This window comes from Paramormyrops kingsleyae, chromosome 24, assembly GCF_048594095.1.
Source record: "Paramormyrops kingsleyae isolate MSU_618 chromosome 24, PKINGS_0.4, whole genome shotgun sequence".
Classification (NCBI taxonomy): Eukaryota; Metazoa; Chordata; class Actinopteri; order Osteoglossiformes; family Mormyridae; genus Paramormyrops; species Paramormyrops kingsleyae.
This window is the reverse complement of record NC_132820.1, coordinates 12785850-12803685: the sequence shown is the minus strand read 5'-3', so window position 1 is coordinate 12803685 and position 17836 is coordinate 12785850. Positions and strand designations below refer to the sequence as shown.

The 17836-nt window shown below is 49.0% G+C and overlaps 1 protein-coding gene across 1 annotated transcript; it reads right to left on the bottom strand.

The window, feature by feature from the left end:
- Nucleotides 1–917: 917 nt before the first annotated feature.
- Nucleotides 918–16613, bottom strand: LOC111850597 (protein C-ets-1-like). Its single transcript, XM_023824641.2, has 9 exons — nt 16480–16613; nt 15557–16169; nt 8517–8636; nt 7837–8037; nt 6702–6776; nt 6064–6294; nt 4313–4555; nt 1626–1744; nt 918–1151 (listed from the first exon to the last, which is right to left on the bottom strand). The coding sequence occupies exons 2-9, from the start codon at nt 15612–15614 to the stop codon at nt 936–938; spliced, it is 1263 nt and encodes a 420-aa protein (XP_023680409.2). The 5' UTR covers nt 15615–16169; nt 16480–16613; the 3' UTR covers nt 918–935.
- Between the last annotated feature and the right edge of the window lie 1223 nt (nt 16614–17836).

Genomic DNA, 17836 nt, shown 5'->3' with positions numbered 1-17836 from the left:
GGCAGGTTCTCCTTCATCGAAATGCCCTACGGCCAAAAAACAGTGAGAGCAAACCCAGGCCGTCAATTTCCCAGGTTCCTTTGCTAAGATACAGTTATAATAACAGTACAATCAGCTCTAGGAAATGGGTGGCTGTGGAATAATAGAAGCTTTTGCTGGTTTCGTTTAAGGCACATGAACGGCAGACAGAAACACCAACCAGAGAGAATCTTTGCCAATAAAGAATTTCTTTTTCTTCTCTTTGCAGTTGGAGAAAAACTGACGCTTTCAGTTGCATACACTCACTGCTCCGGGTCTCAGTCATTATTTAATTTTTTTTCTCAATGACAGGCCCCCTCCCCCCCTGACCCAACCATGTCCAGTGTTGTCAGGGGAGCAGTGAAGCTCACGTCCCGATTTCTCATAGGAGGGGCACTCAGAACTGCCTTGGAGATCCACAGTGTCGATGGACTGTTCGCTCTGGCCGACACGAACAGGAATAACAAGCCACAATTATACAAAGTGAGAGCTCACCGCAAGGCTTGGTGGGAGGCTGTCACAGATAATACTGGCATGAATCAGCAATATCACAACAAAGGAGGAAACTTTTTGAAAAATCTCCATGCTAGTCTGTACCCAGGGGGGGTAGGAACATGAGATTTAGCTAAGAAATGAAACAAGTTTGCATAGATCGTTTTCATTTTGGTCGCTCACTGGAAGATCGCTCATCCCTGAATCCCCAGTTTTGTTCCCCACAACATCTGCTAACAAACTTGTCGTGCTCCATTTTGGGTTGGGTGGGGGGGGTAAGAGGGCAGACGGCAGGCTCTGTTTTTCAGCGTGCATAGTGCAATCCACACTGGGACGTGAAAGTGAATACATCCACGTCTCCTTACGGCGGGATCATGCCCACCCTCTAGCTGGAACCCCCCCCCAACTCCCCCAGCCCCACCCCCTCACTCGTCCACATCGGGCTTGACGTCCAGCATGGCGTGCAGCTCTTCGGGGGCGTACCCCAGCAGGCTCCGCAGGTCACAGACAAAGCGGTAGACGTAGCGCTTGCCCGATGTCTTGTGAATGATGCTCTTGTCATAGTAGTACCTCAGGCCGCGGCTCAGCTTCTCATAGTTCATCTTAGGCTTGTTCTTCCGCTTTCCCCAGCGTCGCGCTACCTGCGGGTTTTACAACATGGTCAAGACACTCCAAGTATCGCGACAGGGTTTAGTGACTGGCATCACAACGCCATCAAGACTCTTCGACTGTCACAACAGGGTTTACCTCTTACAACGCGATGGAAACTCTCTGAGAATTGCGACAGGGTTTCTCCGCTTCTCTTATAACACAATCCAGCCTCTCCAAGCATCGCGATAGGATTTACTGCCTGCTCTTACAACATGACTGAGCCTCTCCGAGTATCGCTTTAGGGTTTACCGACCGCTCTTACAGCATGATCCATTCTTGGTCATGGCATTTCTGGTAGCCGTCAAACATAAAGCTGCCGTTTGACCATGAAAACAATCTTGATGGAGCCTCTTGAATGAGTGGTAGTCAAACAGCAGATTCTGTACCCTACATTCTGATTTGACAGCCGGCAGTTCATTTTGATAGGTCGCCATGTTCACTCCTCGGCGGCCATTTGCACTCACCTCATCCGGGTCAGACAGTTTGAACTCCCAGCCATCACCTGTCCAGCTGATGAAGGTCTGGCACGACCTGTCTGTAAGGAGCTCCAGGAGGAACTGCCACAGCTGGATGGGTCCACTTCCTGCCAGCCAGACACAGGGGCGGGCCAGATGAACCGGGTCAGTAAACAGCACAACACGGTAGAAGCTTAAGTCTGTGGCTCAGTGTGATCCATTGGCTTCATTAGATTCATTAGATTAATTTCCCACTCATTCTATGCATTTATCTACGCTTTTAGGCTACAAGTTAAAAAATAAAGGTTTAAGACAGAAGCCAACCTCAACAAATCTGAAAAGTGAAGTGACATAACATGCATTTGAAAAGCAGCCACCCTGCAGGTCTCGGGTTTCCTACATTAATCCGATTCGCAGCAATGTTCCCCTTTGTGGAGAGATTCAAAGCCAGCAAAAGAAAATGCTTTCCTAGAAGTTAATCAAATTGTTCAAATAGACACTGTGCTTGGAATTCTGGACCGTGACAGCAGTGAATGTGTATGTGTGGCGGAGGCCATCGTTCTTTGTTTGAATGACCTTATAAAATGTTTTGCTTTGTTTATTAGGAAGTCCATTCCTATACCTAATAAGTATCACTAGGGGGCACAATTCTTGAGTGTACAACAAATGGTGGACCCTTAAATCCTTTTCAAGAGACAAGCATTTAATCGCGTACAGTAACTTTAGAAACATGTAGAAAATTCTGAAGTCAGGAAAGCGGCAAGACCTGCCTAAAGACGTCTCCAGGTCGACGAGGGCCTTACGGTAAAAGAAGAAAAGAGTGTGCAGGGTGGCCTGAAAAACGCTGCACCGCGGCGGGAGCCGAGCAGCCTTTCGAGAAGCCGCCGCCGCCGGCTGCGCGCGAGCTGTGAAAAACAAGCCGACCTCAAAGCTCACACGTGAATCTCTCACGCATCTCTAGCGCGGCTCCCTTATCGTCAGCCCCATCTCCACCCAAGCATGAAGACCTTACAGCTGTACAGGGATGCAAGAAGGTGTGGTGGGGGGGGCATGTTCTGTGGCTCGGATTAGTCCTAGCGTCTTCGGTTCATCGTCGCTGTGCTCCCACCCCCCGCCCCCCCGCAACTTTATTTCAGTAAGGCTGCAGTGGGGCCCTTCCTCTCCCTGCCTGCATGCCCGCATTCTTGGCACAGGAGGAAAAAGTGAGCGAAACAACTCGCTGAGAATTCACAGGCATCCTCGAACCCTCCACCCTTCACCTAAGTACTGTAAGTGCTGTCGAGTGCCTGGAGGCTATAAATGAAAGTGAACTGAACCGAGTTTGAATTATTATCCATTTTATTTCAGTTGCTGCAGGTTTACTTTCTTCTGAGCTTCTCATTTTACATAATCATGGTTTTTTTTTTGTCTTAATAATGGCTAGAACATGTTGACAGGTGTGGATGCGTTAACTCCACTGTCTGTGTACCACTGGGTTAGGGTTACTGAACTGCTTCCTTGCAAAACTGGACAAATTTTGGGCCAAAACCCAAAACCACAGGGTGTTTGGTTCAAGTGTCAAACATGATTTCCGAGTATGTGAACCCAGGATGGAGTGTGCATCTCTGGCTGCAGCACCTCCGAGTCTCTCAGATCTAACCACACATTCTTCACACCTACGTCCTGCACTCAGAGATTAGCTTGAAACCACTTTCTTTTCTTTTTTAGATCTCAAAGAAACATTCACTTTTTACAAAAAGAGACGCAGGTTGCACTGGCGGTGACGTAGGTCGACTGAAGTCCTCTAAGATAAGGCTGAAGACGTATCGCTGCTGGTAAAAAGGGGGTTCAAAAATAAAATCTTGTCGCTATGCTTCCAAGTTGCCAAGACAACCGAGCAGGATGTGGGATCCAGATGAGCGAAGTAGGTGATGAGCAGATGAGCAGAAGCTTTGGCTGCATTTGCAGGAGAGTGAGAAACATGGCAGGTCGCTGTGCTCATTTCTTGTCGAGCTCCACTTCGTCACTGTGCTTCAGATCGTTCTGGCGGCCGATTACTACAGGTGGCCAGCAACCGGAACACCTATTTCCCTCTTAAAGTTGATCAAATGCTTGAACAACACAGCAACACAGCATGGAAACTAGTGCAATCATCTCCCTCTCCTGCAGATACTACCTCCACCTTCTCCAGCAACAACCATCTAACCTCCACCTCTCCCTGACCCACCATCCACTTCCCAGTATCCAACCGCCTGCTTCCAGGCCTCCTCGGAGAATGACCGACCCATCAAGTCAGTAACATATTCAGTGTTGGGGAAGTTCTTTACAAAGGTAAGCTATTATACAGAGAGGTGGAAAGTTTGGGTCCATAAAACACAAATAAACACCAAAGTTTTATTCCAGCCATCTAATATAAGGATTCACAGTCACAGAGTACTAAACTGGTTGGTTGAAAACCTTGGTCTGCATGTGTACTTTCTGGACCTGAACTATCCACCTCTGTAGATACGTTTTGAGTAATTTCCCCAACGCAACATATTTAATAGTGCATTGCTAATTTTCGCTGTGGCAGACTGTACTAGGTGAATCAAATAATGAATTAAAAAAAAAAAAATTGCCATAAAAGAATCCGCACTTACTACAACAACGGCAAAAAGTATTTCGGGGATTCCTTTCCATTACTGAGTCACACAGAGCGAGCCCCTGCCACAACGCACCTGTGTATCCCGCAAGCACGGCCGCCGGAATGACGGACTTGTCCGTGCTGAGCTCGGGCCGCTCCCTCACGTAGTCCTTGAAGGTTCCCTTGGCCCGGTGGGCTGGAGGCACCTCTGGACTCTCCTCCGAGTCGAAGCCGTCGTAGGACGGCACCCTCTGCAGGCCAGTGAAGGGCATCAGCCTCCACTCGCAGCTCTCTGTGCTCTCCGTGCTCTCGAAAGAGTCCTGGCCGTCCAGCGTGCCTGCGGACCCCCGGAGAAAGTCAACATTCTGGCCTCGTCCCCCCATCCCCCCCCCCCCCCCCCCCCCAGCATGCGTCTTAAGCTTAGGCGACCTCAGCGTTTAGCTTGGCTTTGGTGTAGGTGGGTCGCGTAGGTCTGTTCACACTTTTAAAAGTCAACGTACTTCAGGCTGTGGAAAAAAAATATCTACACAAAAGTCACAAGCGACACGACCCCAGTATGAAGCACGTGTCTCTGCTCGGTCTGATTACAGGATGGCTATCTAATACATATCATTGGTTTCAGTGGTTCTTGCATTATTTGTGATTATTCTCCTATAAATAAAGAGACAAGTACAACCACTATCAAGTCATCTATTACCTAACTCACCAATAACGGCTCAATATTTAATTCTCTATTCAAGACGCCATTCATAGCACTCGGCGGTACACCAGAAGTCGCCTGAACCGTTTGATCGAGCTTTTAATAGCCACACTACCTGAGGTGTAGAGTTAACATTTCCGCTTCTAAGCCCGCTTCCAGATTGCCTTCAGAAACAGCAGATACACTCACATCAATTTTGTACGTTTTTTTTTTTTTTCCCCCTTCACTCAATTTTTTTTCCAAAAGGTTGAGTCCAGCTTTAATATTTCCACCCTGACAAAACTGGGCAAATTGGCAGCTAGAATCGCTGACGTGCGCAGAATCTGTATTTTGTTATTGAAAGCTGCTGATCCTTGACAGATAATCTTGAAGCCACGTGTAGGTAGTCTGGGGTTTGGCACTCGCAAAATTTCCCACGAGAGGAGCAACGGCATGCTGACAGCCGCAGGATCTGTGGCGTGGGAGCCCTGGGTACGGACTGGCGGCCCAAGCGGGAGGGGCACCAGCCCGATACAGAGGCTGAGACACATCTCTGTGTACCAGGCCAGCCAATTTTGAAACAAAATCGAGTTTTGGTTGCCGTCCCCGAACTCTGCAGGGAGCCTCAAAGCCATTGGCACGCCCCAAAGGGGGCACTAACGTCACACTAACCTTGATGCCGAAGAAATGTGCTCAAAGCTAAACCCCATCGAGGCCCCTGTCGGTTTCGCTATGACATGACCATAGAAGCTCTGGGCAGTCAAAAAAAATAAATAACCCACAACTTAGAGCCTATCTCTTCTTACATGTGACAGCAGAGCTACACCAAGTTAACAAAAACCAAAGTGCTTCCTGTCACCACTTTACTGGAAAAGACCAAAGAAAAACATACAAGCTGCTGGAACATAGAGCCTCAGGCATCTGTAGAGGTTCTCATTAGCGGTAAAGTTTTTAAAATGTATTCACAAATTGTTTTGATCTTATCCTTTAATGTTTTCCTGATGTGTCAGAGGTGCAATTAGCTTGTCAGAGTCTCACTCATGTTGAGTAATTAAACTTGTTGTTAAAAAGAGTGACACTCAAAGTGATCGTGGTTGGGCTCCCCATCTCAGGGGCACGATCCAGCCACGGCTCCGGCCCCCCCCCCGGCTCCCCGACATCCTCACCTCGGCTGATGTGGCCGACGCACATGTTGTCCAGGGAGACGACCTCCTGCTTGACGGTGGGGAGGTAGTCCCTGGGGAGGGGGTCGAGGATCCCAGCGTGGATGCTCTCGTACTTGATCGGGAGCAGGTCCTCTGAGCTGATGGGGTGCAGCATCTGGTAGGACTCGGTGATGAAGCCTGGATCTGAGTACTCAGATGGGGGGACGCACTGGGCATGCTCAATGCCGTAACCTGCGGGCGCAGAAAAGCCCTTCTTTTTGCTAATCTGCGCATAGAGTCACGTAACGCTGAGACACAGAATCAGACAGAATCAAGCCCAGGCAGAGATCATGCATTTGTATCCTTGAATGACAAACTAGTCAGGTAAAATAATTATTAGCTAAAACTAAAAGCTGTACATTGAATTAAATTCTTCATCTTTGTACCTAAAAATTGTTAGCTGTTAGCTGTAAGAATTATTTTTATTGTTTATTCATTTTGTTTGTTTGCTTGTTTGTTTGCTTTATTTGACAGGGTCAATGAACAGTTAGTAGCTGTCCAAGAGTTAGCAAAAAAGCTACATTCCATCAGCAGTCCCATTGTGATCATTCATTTTGGGGGCGAAACCAAAAATCCACGCTATGTTACCATACGCTTACCTCCAAAATAATCCAAAGGATAGCAGGCATCCTGGGAGGTGGGCTTCACCACATCAGTGTGGAAGTATTTCACATCTTCAGGAGAGACAAGTCATTGTTAGCAGATGAACATTTCTAGGGCGGTAAAAATAACACGGCTCAGTGTCTCCCGGTTTATCAGGTGACCTTATGGTGCTTCTCTGTCTCCCTGCTCGCCTTGTACACAACAGACAGCTTCCTTCTGAGAAGATGCAAGAACAGCCATGCTTTGCACTCATTAATACATGAGGAATGATGTATCCTCAATGTGTGAAAGGTTGTGGGTTCAGGCATCACCAGCGGGGTCTGTGTGCTGCTCCACTTCAGCACGGCCACTGTGTGAGAGCTGGAGCAGAAGATCCTATGATCGGTTTGCCAAAAAAACAAAGGCCAGAACCCAAGCCAGTGGTGGCTTAATGGTTAGGGAAGCGCACTTGTAATTGAAAGATTGCAGGTTTGAATCCCTGACCAGCAAGGCACCACTGAGGTACCCTGAGCAAGTACCACCCCCAAGCACTGCTCTCTGGGGGCTGACTTAGCTGCCCCCTGCTATGTCACATATGGGTTAAATGCAGAGGACACACTTCGTTGTCGTGTGTCAACAATGACAATTAATCTCTAAATTCTAAATGGCAAGGGATCAGACCGGCTCAAGATCCGGCTAAGGGGATTCTTAATAGAGGGATGATTCTTGGTTTGTTAAAATTTACATTCCAGCTCAATAAATTAGCAGTTTTCAGGAAGCTTCTGTTTATGCGAGAGAAGCAATCGCTGAATGTGCCTGGAATGCCGCCAGGACGAGGTATTAGACGAAATGGAAACAGGGAAACGCTACGGGTCAGATGTCTGACATCACTAAAATGTTTGTGCAAAAAAAAAAAAAAAAAGCCAGCCAAACATTCAAGGAGCACGTCACTTACAAGAAGAACCATCTCATACGTTCTGTCTCAGGTAGAGAACATAACTTAACGCGCCTTAACACGGCATGTTGTGTTTCCAGAAAGTTTGTAGCACTGACATTTATGAGAAGTTCACAAGCTCTGCAAATATTTGTCGCGTAAGGCACCTGCTCTTGGCGGCGAGGGGCCCGGGATGATGTCCTTCATGCTCGGCCTACCTCTCTGCAGCATCTCCAGATGCTCCCAGAGGATGTCGCCCACGAAGTCTGGCGCAAGCTCCAGGAAGCGCTCCTTGCCCAGAGCACAGAGCGTGGCGCCGTCCACACAGAAGCGGCAGAAGTCCACGTTGCGCAGGCTGAACTCGTTCACGGTCCACAAGAGCCAGGCTGCCACGTGACTCTCGCTCCACTGCAGAGGGTCTGCGCAGACACAGCAGCATTGGGGGGGGAGGGGGGGGAGGTGTCACTGTCATCCAGCTGGAACTGGGACAAAATCCTTCCACGGGGCAGCAGCCCTCTGCATGCTCAGATAGCCGTCACCATGGAGACGTGCTAGTAAACATAAAAGCGCCAGGTAGGGGCTACAGGACTATCCTGGAGAAATGCTACAGCACAAGTGGGGCATCCCTGTAGAGGAAGCTCTAAGAAGGTCCTGCAGGGACCTGGAGGTGCAGGACCCTGATCCTATGGATGATAAGAAGCCTTGTCTCTACTAAACCGCTACCGACAAACAGCAGAACAGGACACTAACTGAGCCGTCATGTTATTTATTCCAGGCTACTGTCCTTTGTAACGCTGTTACTATGTGTGTGAGCCCGCCTCCCATCCGTGCCCTAGCGCTGTGTATATGTGTCTGATGCAGCACCGCTCTGCCCCCCCAGGCGCCCCCCCCCCCTTACCGCTGGGGATCCCGAGCCGCTGCTGCTCCTTGCTGAAGCCGCTGAAGGTGGCCCTCAGGGCCTGTGACATCATCTCCTTGCTGCCGGGGGTGAGCAGGGGCACGTCCTCACACTCCACATCTGAGGACGGCGGGGAGAACGGCTCAGCCGAGAGACGCAGGAGAGGCTCCATAACCCCCCCCCAGATCTACCGCTCCCCTTATCAGCAGATCAACACACAGGTGCCACACAGGCTAGGTGAGATACAGGCAAGCAGTGTATTAAAATCCTTTCTTTGGTTCAACCCTCTTCAGCAACTTCCAAAGATATTCTCAGGCTGTAGGGGGCGTAGTGGTTAAAGACACATACTTGATCATTACGGACACAGACTACAGGAAGCTACTTTTGCACCCTGTGCGTAGTGCATGTATTGCTGTATAAACTGGAAAGCAGTAAATGTAGATGTGATGTAACACGGTAGATTTGTGTTTCAGCAACACACAGCAGCACGTTGGGCAGACACCGACCACTGAGAGGCGCCACCGAGACAAGCGTGAAAATGCCAGTGGAGTGTGGAGAGAGTCAGCAGGCACCAATCAGGATACCGCTTGCTTCAGAAACCAGGGACCATATTCAGTACCTTCCGTTATACCAGCCTGTCACCAGAGGGGGCGCTGTCGATGTGCTTACAGTAAGTTACTATTTTAGCTACTATTTTTTTCATGAAACGTCCCGCAAAGCAGACAAACAACTGACATCCGTGTTTTAAAAAGTAAATGAAGTATAAGTGAATGAAATAAGAGGATTATATATTAACATATAACATTACAGGAGTGACAAGGAGCTTCTGTCAGGGGGTGCGACCTCGTCTCTGCGAATGGCGAGGAGCGTGAGGCCGCTGAACGTTTCCACGGGGGCGAGTGTCACCACACCGTGGGTGTTTTTTAAAACTGCTAGCAGCCATAGGGTGGGGTGGGGGGGGGGGGGCTCACCGGGGCCACCCGGACCCCTGCAAGCACCGAGCACGCAGCCCACCGCTTTCGGAAACCACCTAAACGCTCAAGGGTCCCCAGAAAGGGTCTTGAATTTATGAGAAACCAGGGACACTTATTTAACTATAGGCACTGCAAACCACATTATAAGTACCGAATGCTAGTAATGTTGCTTTTCTGATGCACATTACTGGTACGCGATTACGAATTCACCTTTAAAAGCCGTTCGTGTGGCAAGACATGAAGTCACTCTGCATGTTATTCTTTATACCGCAAATGAAGTACGAATTTGCATATTAAGCATAAATTGCATGGTGATTTCTTGTCAAGTGAGAGCAAATGCACGTAAACTACGTACGCATTTGTGCTGTTACGATCGATTGCCGCAAGTATCGTTTTTAAAGGTGAATGCGTACTTGCGTACCAGTTATGTGCCTCCCTGTGCATCATCATGCATTTAAACAGACTTTAACACTCGTGGTTCACTCAGTTTTAAGTGTAGATATATTCTTTCTATCTGTGCTGAGGCTACAGTCACTGTTTCCTGCTTGTTCCCCTCTTACCAAACAGCTCTTGAGACTCTAGTTACTGTCCCTAAGCAGCGTTGCCCAAAAATGCCAGCCTGATGCAAGATTGTTTTTTCTTTAGCATTCTAGCATATTCCAGTTCAATCCCAATGGCTGTTTATCTTGAACCTAAAAGAAGGTGTCCGAGTCAGACCCCCCTCCCCCAGCTATGTCCCCTCCCTCAAATAGGGTACTTAAGCTGTTATTCTCCAGAAAATTACTCAGCTGTTTCATCAGTATTAGCAAGCAAAGCGTATCCAAATCGCTTGTATTATAAAAAACCGAGCTCTGCTGCTGGATGCAGGTAAAGTTCCTCTGGATCCCGCTGTTCAAAACTGAAAATTATCTGAACCTGTGACAATAAGGTCCCTGCAGGGGTCAGGGGGTCATGGATTTGGGTCCCCCTCTTGTTGAGGTTGTGTGTCTGCCCCGTCCGTCCAGCGCCCCGCGTTCCAGTCAGGTGAACATCAACAAGCACCCTGGTCACTAGAAACAAATTCGAAACTTCTACTACAACCCTGCCCGTGACCCCATCCCTGGTCCCACTACTGACTCCGCCCCTGGCCCCGCCCACCCCCATAGGGATTGGTCGGGTAAGCGCGACCAGGAGGAGAGCATCAAGAGGCAGATTGGCCCGAAGGCACAGCTGCTGTAAACAGCCCTGCTGCCCAGAAACACACCCAGCATCTGCGCTTTAAGAATGCGGGGGATGTTTACATGCCCACGCAAACACACTCCGGCCAAATAGATGTTCTGTTTACATCAGCGGCTATCGCCATGCCCCATCCAACTTCAGGCTGTGAAATCCCAGTTCAACCACAGGACAGTAGGTGGCGTAACGGTTAAAGACATGAGCTTGAAACTCGAAAGGTCATGGGTTCAAATCACGAAAATTGGCTGCTGTGTTTGAGAGAAAGCAAATATAACAGACGAGCACAATGCCGTTGTTTTGCGGGCAAGCGCGGTAACAATAGCCAGTCTGGCCGCTACAGCGTTTTAATAGACAGAACTGTTTACGTTAATTCCCCGTGTGACAGGACTGGCTAATTGCTTCAGTTCATTCAGAGACAATGGCTGACAGATGTGCCCTTGAAGCCGGAGCAGGCGGCTGCAGACTATGGGCTGTTCATCGCGGCCGGCCCACATTCCACGCCTGACTCACACCAGCTAATTTAAGACAGGTCTTTGTTTGTTTTCCTTCTTTTTTTTAAAGTCCGCCGTAACCGAGGGCAGCCAAGGGGGAGAGCGTCAGCAGGCCCCCCCACCGCACCCGCCTGAGAAGACAGCAGAGAGGTTTATGAATGAATGGCACCGCACAGCTCTGGCCCGCATCCTGAGTCACGCTCGAATCAGCGAGTCCCAGGAAACGAGTGGCCTGGATCCCGGAAGGCGGCGTTGCGTAATCAACACTGGGTTCTACATTCCGCTCCAACCCTCCTGTCCACCCCCCCACAAAGACGCTGAGGTAACTACCGCCCCAAAAACGCGGAGTGACACTCCAAGCTGCACCGATGGGGGGGAAACTAATTAATTATGCATGAATGAAACGGCAAGGTGCGGCTACAGTGATTACGTGCAATTGCGATCGGAACCACGCCCCCTGCCCGGCTGAGCCAATGAGGGTCTGTCCAGAGGTGGGGAAGCCGCCAGCCCGGCATCAGGAAGGTGAACCTCGGGAAATGGTGCCGTGGGGTGGGGGCAGGGGAACGATGCTGGACGATGGGGACGATGGGGATGATGGGGACGATGGGGACAATGGGGCGTGTTGACTAGGGGACAGGGAGACATGGGAAGCAGGACGCATGTGTTCCAGAGACCCATAAGGAGATAGAAAGCACATGATGCAGGTGTCTGGTTCAAGGCCAGCAGCCAGCGGGATCCAGGCTGGGGCTGGGGGGCGGGGGAGGGGAGGCATGCGTGGGAACTGGTAGCTCTGGAATCATAAACAGCTGGGGGCGCCTCGAGGCTGGGTGACTCACTGCCAGGAGACTCCCGGTGACGTCAGTGGTGTCAAATCGACTCGTTAATTAGCTGCCCCGGATGAGACAGTTGCCCTCCAGTGCACCAGGGGGCAGCGCTGACCTCAGTGCAGCGTGCCTGCATGTGCGCTCCTGCTCTCCTCTGTGAATTCTCAGAAGTGGCACGGGAATGCCGGAGAGCTCCGCTCTTTGTTGGTCACTCAGCGTCTGAGCACTGAGGGTCATCCCCCGACCAGGACTGCAGAGGCGTTTGGCGTGTTTTCGTGTCTGACTGTGTGAATGTTTATACACAACAGCGTGGCTGTACGTGCTTGTTTCTGTATGTATATGTACTTGTGTCTTGTTGCTCGTGCTTGTAATGCCTGAATTTACTTGAATTTACCCTAGCTCTACTCGCACAGCCTGCTCATAAACTTTAACGGAATGTGTCAGACTCAGACAGGCTGACTCCTGCTGATCAGTGACATCAGGGATCGTGAGCCAGTCTGAACACAGACAAACATGTCTATGGCAACATGCTTTGACTAAAAAAAAAATCTAACCTGTTTAGCATAAATGTCGCATTTTGAGAGAATGGTCCGTTATAATTCGCCATGCAGTTCAGCCATCATTGAGATCCTTTTACAGCTGAATCTGCTCATGGTGGAGGACGGAATGAATCCTCCTGAGGCGGAAAGGGGACATGGAGCAGCCTGAAGCCGCACTGTCACCCCGCAGCCCCGATGTCTGTGAGCATCCAGGCCGCGGACACACACTGTCGCCTGTGACTAACCTTGTGACTAACACTTGCGGTGGTGCCGCATTCCTTCTGAGGAAGTAATTTCACAAGAATGATGAGGAAGACGGGAAGGGGGGTCATGATACTGAGAATGAAAAGACGTCTATTGCCCCAAAACATAAAAGTGGGGCTTAATTTAAAAAAAAAAAAAAAAAAATGCATTTTATTTTTACTAGTGTTTGACCCAAAACCTCAGGATGGCACTCAGGGCCGAGTGAAAGAAGGCAAGGTAGCGATAAAACCTCTGGTACCAGTTACACCTGTCGGTCAGCAGGAGGCGCTATTCCGGCACGGCGATTCAATGAGGTTATACTGCCATTCACATTCAGTATGCACGCTCTTCCTCAAAGCCAAACGCGCTTGCTCTCACCATCCCGTGGCCTCCATGTGCTCCACTTGAAGCGAGCTGCATATGACCTGAAGCTCTACTGACCGGCTCTCGGCCGTCATCGGCACCACAGCCACGCAACGGCACCTGCCCCCGGACGGCCGAATCGCCGACGATCTGCGCCACCAGGCGGGATTTCACTCCCTACGCTTTCAGTGCTGGCGTCATTTTCAAAAAGCCTGCCAGGTACAGGAAGCTTGAAACAGTAGCTGGGGACAGAAAAGACCACCCCCACCCCCCCCCAAATATGTCACGTTATACAAGACAAAAGGTCGTCGAATGAACCCAACCCTAAGGACAGCCTCGGCTGAACTCGGACTCTGAGCCGCGCAGCGGTGGCCGGATCGGACAGGTCTCCATCATCGGAGGTAAAACTAGAGAGTGGGACATGTTACCGAGGTGCGACCCCACCCACACGACTGCGAGCACCGGCAGCCACGCCCCCCAGCGTGGGCGGCAGCGAATCGGGGCCCGGGGGCCAGCTTGCACCAGCTTGCAGAGTTTGTGGGCTCCCGTTCGCCTCGTTTCTGGTGCAGGCGTCACAGTAACCTGGATTCTGGGGGCATGCGGGTCGCGATGAAAGCACAGTGTGCAGGTGACACACAGATGGGACTGTGTGCAACCTGTCCAGCAGGAGGCAGAGCGGTTAGGAATTCATGTGCACGCCAGCAGCTTTAGTTCCCTTATGGAGGACTGCTGCACCCTAATCGATTCTTCCGGCAGAGATATATTAACAATAAAGCTATAAACTTTCCCTCCGCTGAGCAGCTAAGACGTAAATCCGAAGCACTCGTGAGCACCTTTATCCTGTACAGCTGAATGCATGAGAGCTACACCTCAGTGAAATGCAGCCAGGGGGCGCCTGAGGGCTCTCTACCTGTCACACGGCCTCCAGATATGAGCATCCAAAGGGCTGGGGAGCCTGGAGCCCAGGAAAGGGAGGTAAGGGCTGCCTGCAGGCTATTGCATCCCATCCAGCCCTAGTCAGGCCAGGCTGGACGCTGGGGAGGTTGCAGGTCCAATTGGCAAACTGCCAACCCAAAAGCGAGCCAGAACACTGTACTCATCCATAAATACCAATGAAGTACAATGCAGTGCATGATTTCAGACAATGGCAAAGACAGTAAGATATTGGGGGGGGGGGGGGTTCTGAAACAAAGTTGGTACGCAAGTGCCGAGCCTTGCTGACAGCGGCGGCTGCTTTTTGCACGTTCAGCGCAGATTTTCATCCGCCTGTACCAGTTTGACCATATTAACGGTAACAGCAGCCACCGCACCTACCAAGTTGCAGTTTTGAGTAATAACAGTGAGTTCACGATTCCCCCCTCATCCCCACCCCCAAAACTAGCTGGGGCTAAGTAGTCATATCTGTAAAATCCGTTAATCGTGCTGATCACCTGTTTTGTCCTGGTTCAATCGTGTATTTCACAATAAATAACGGATTGGCCTCAGCAATACATACCGGTTTCACCATCTCACCGTTGCGATTCGCTCATGCACAACGAAGCAAAGTCCTCCTTTTAAACTTGAAGGGAACCAGAGCACCCAGACTAATGCCCTGCAAGATCCCGAGCGCATCCCCCAGAGCCGAAGCCGTGGGAGGCGCTCCGGGAGCGTTTCAGCTCCGTTTTGCAATCGTCTTAAAACTTCACAAGAGGCGTCCCAGTTGCTAACTATGTGGAAGAAATATTCAGCCTTTTCTAAACGGGTGAAGCAGCATGTGCAGTACATACGTGGATGTTATTATTTGGTTTATGAGGATAAAACATGAGAAGCAGCACAAGTAAACAATGACATTAAAATCGCATAACAGCATCAGCGATGATGATGATGATGGTGTCTGAATAGACCCGCATTTTGAACTGCTGGCAATGAGCCTTTCATGATCTGCACGCACCTCTCGTTCTCAGACCGCGAGGCGTTACACAGCGAGTCCGCGCAAGGTTTGCAGTGTCAGGTCGCATTAAGAGACGGTGCGTGTGTTACCTAAAAGCATACAGATGTTACACTTATGAGCCGCAATGGGAGGCTCGGATGACAGAATTAACGCAGGCTTCTCAATGAGCGACAGGAAAACTATCTGAGTACAGATCAGATTCGTATTGTGCGTTTTGTATTATAATATTTGCAGTAGCCTACAGTACAGTACGTGTGTCGCGGTTCTGAACATAGAACAAATTCAAGAAAATCTTTTGGCTTTGTTTAAACTTAGATCCCGGCTGACGGTGTCATTGCATCGGACAGAGCCAGTGCCTCATTAAATTGCACTATATTGCATTGACCGAAAAACAGTAAAACCAATAGGCAGCGCCTGTAGCGCTCTGCAGACCTCGGGTGGCGAAGAGAAAGTGAACTAACCGTCTACTTTTTCGGACTTGATGTTTAACGTCGGTTTCATATCCACCGCTGCCTTCATGATCCCCGTATCCAGGAGCCGAAGCACTCTTACTGTATGACAGTCCCAAAACTATGATCTTCTCCTCCTTCTTCTCTTGTGGTCCCAAAAAGAAAAAAAATGAAATCCTTGAATTTGCTTAGTAAAACAGATGCTACGCCGTCTACTATTCTCCCACCAGAATCAGTAAATAGTATTTGTCGTACTCTCTATTAATAGATTTAATATCCTAGATAAAAGACTTCTTATTTGAGCAGTCTCTCTCTCACTCTCTCTCTCTCTCCACTCATTCACCCTCCCTTTTCTGGGCGGGTTTGTGTCTTGGTCTCTTTCAGGTCCCACGATTATGATTCCCAGTATTGCTGCTAAGGGTTTGAGCGGATGGTCGAGAATCAGCCACTATCCTATGTGCAACTCGGGTAGCTGAAAGGTGAAAATAAAGCGAAATGTATCAGGATTCAGGCGGGCAAAGATATTGCGGCTTCCATTCGCACAGAGACGGCGACAGATTCAGTTAGCGCTGCGAGAGCCGCTCATCTCTGCTCTTCTGATCCATCATCTCTCGTGTGTCCATACCTTGAAGGGAATATTATGTTTTATATATTGTATTTATTGTGTAGAAATTGCATTGCGTCTGAAAACTGCATCTGGTATTTTTTATCCACTACAGTCAGAACTTTACGCAGCTTTATTATTATTATTATTATTATTATTATTATTATTATTATTATTATTATTATTATAGGCGATCAAAGGTTTTCTTTCACTAAAACAGTTCGGTCAAAGGACATCGTTTGCTTCAGGCGTCATTTTTAACCAAAGCAACGCACATGTTGTCTTATTCATCCGTGCACTATAGTCATGAGAAATTACATGTAGGCTATACCTTGGACCAAAGAGGCGATGAATTTTGAAACGAAGCTGGAAACCAGGCCACAGTCTAGTTCATTAGGAAAAGCGGGCGGTGGGTGTTTCAGGTGAATCGAAACTACACAGGTGTATCCCCGAGTTCTGGTAAGGAGCTGGTCCCTGTGCGCCCCAAACGAGGCGTAGGAGTTCCCTGTCCGGGTCAGGGGTAAAACGTTTCGTTTCGTTTCGTTTCTGTAGGCAGATTAAACCTGTGGTCGGATCTGAGCGACGGCGGGATCGGGGTCATCAGGTGTCAGCCGGCGATGTAGGCAGTGAGACCTGCGATCTGTATTCGAGTCGAGAAGAGCCACTGGGGCGGAAAGTGAATTAAAAGAAGTCGAATTTATATTCATAGAAAACTCATATGAATGTAAATGACCATGCAAATAGAGCGCGAATTCTGTTAGGCTTCCAATCTTAAATTAGCATAATATACCTCTTTACACGAAGCGTATGATTGTGAGGGTTTCTGCATAATCTTAGGACCATCTGCAGACGGAACAGGTCCAGTTCAGCACTCCAGGCAGACAGTTTACCGTACCACTTAATTGTTGCTATTTTTAGTGCGTATTTCATACTTAAATATGTAGAGCTTTTAAAATTTTCTTTAAAATAAATTTTTCATTTATCTGCCGTTCCTCTACTTTCTTTGTTCAATGCATTAAAGCTTGTGAAAATAGTACAAACATCTGCAATAATACTAATAAATGCTCTCTTGTATGTATATCGTATCTTGTGGGAGAATCAGTTTTAACCGAAACAACTTAAAACAACTTTGAAGTTTAAATTGCCGCACGTTTATTTTTATATGCAGCAGAAAGTAAAATTCGTGTCCGCTAGCGATGAAATTGCTGTCAGGAAGTGCGCGTGCGTTTGCATGGCTTTAGAGGCGCAGACTCGCTTCATCGTGCAATGCCCGGCAGGGCAGGACCTACAAGGAAGCGTCACCAGGCTCCGTCATGCAAGCAGATCTCTCCGGGAACAAGGCCCTCCCGTCGCCAGGGGAATGCAATAAATGGCGAGAAAGGCGTGGGCGTGTGTGCAGGGCGGGGGTTCCGCACGCCTGGGAGGTATTTCTTACGTCTGCGAGAAGCAAGAACAGCTCTCTTAATAGTTATGTATTTGTACAGGTGTGTATTTGCGGGTGCAAGTAAATTCAAATGCAGCAGTCTTTATTCTGCTTCGATTTGAATCTGTTACTGACTATGTGTTCCAGGCCCGTAGCCAGAAATAAATTTCATAGGGTGTCCGGCAATTTTCTGACTGGGGGTGTGTTTCAAAAATGTAATTCTGATACCTGGATTTGTGCCGTAAGTCTCACTCTCTAAACATTC

Coding starts and splice junctions, on each gene's coding strand:
- LOC111850597 (XM_023824641.2), bottom strand. CDS start 15,614: ATGAAGGCAGCGGTGGATATGAAACCGACGTTAAACATCAAGTCCGAA. Junction 8,038..8,516: donor GCGGCTCGGGATCCCCAGCG/GTAAGGGGGGGG, acceptor GTGTCTGCGCAG/ACCCTCTGCAGTGGAGCGAG. Junction 1,152..1,625: donor AACTGTCTGACCCGGATGAG/GTGAGTGCAAAT, acceptor TAAAACCCGCAG/GTAGCGCGACGCTGGGGAAA.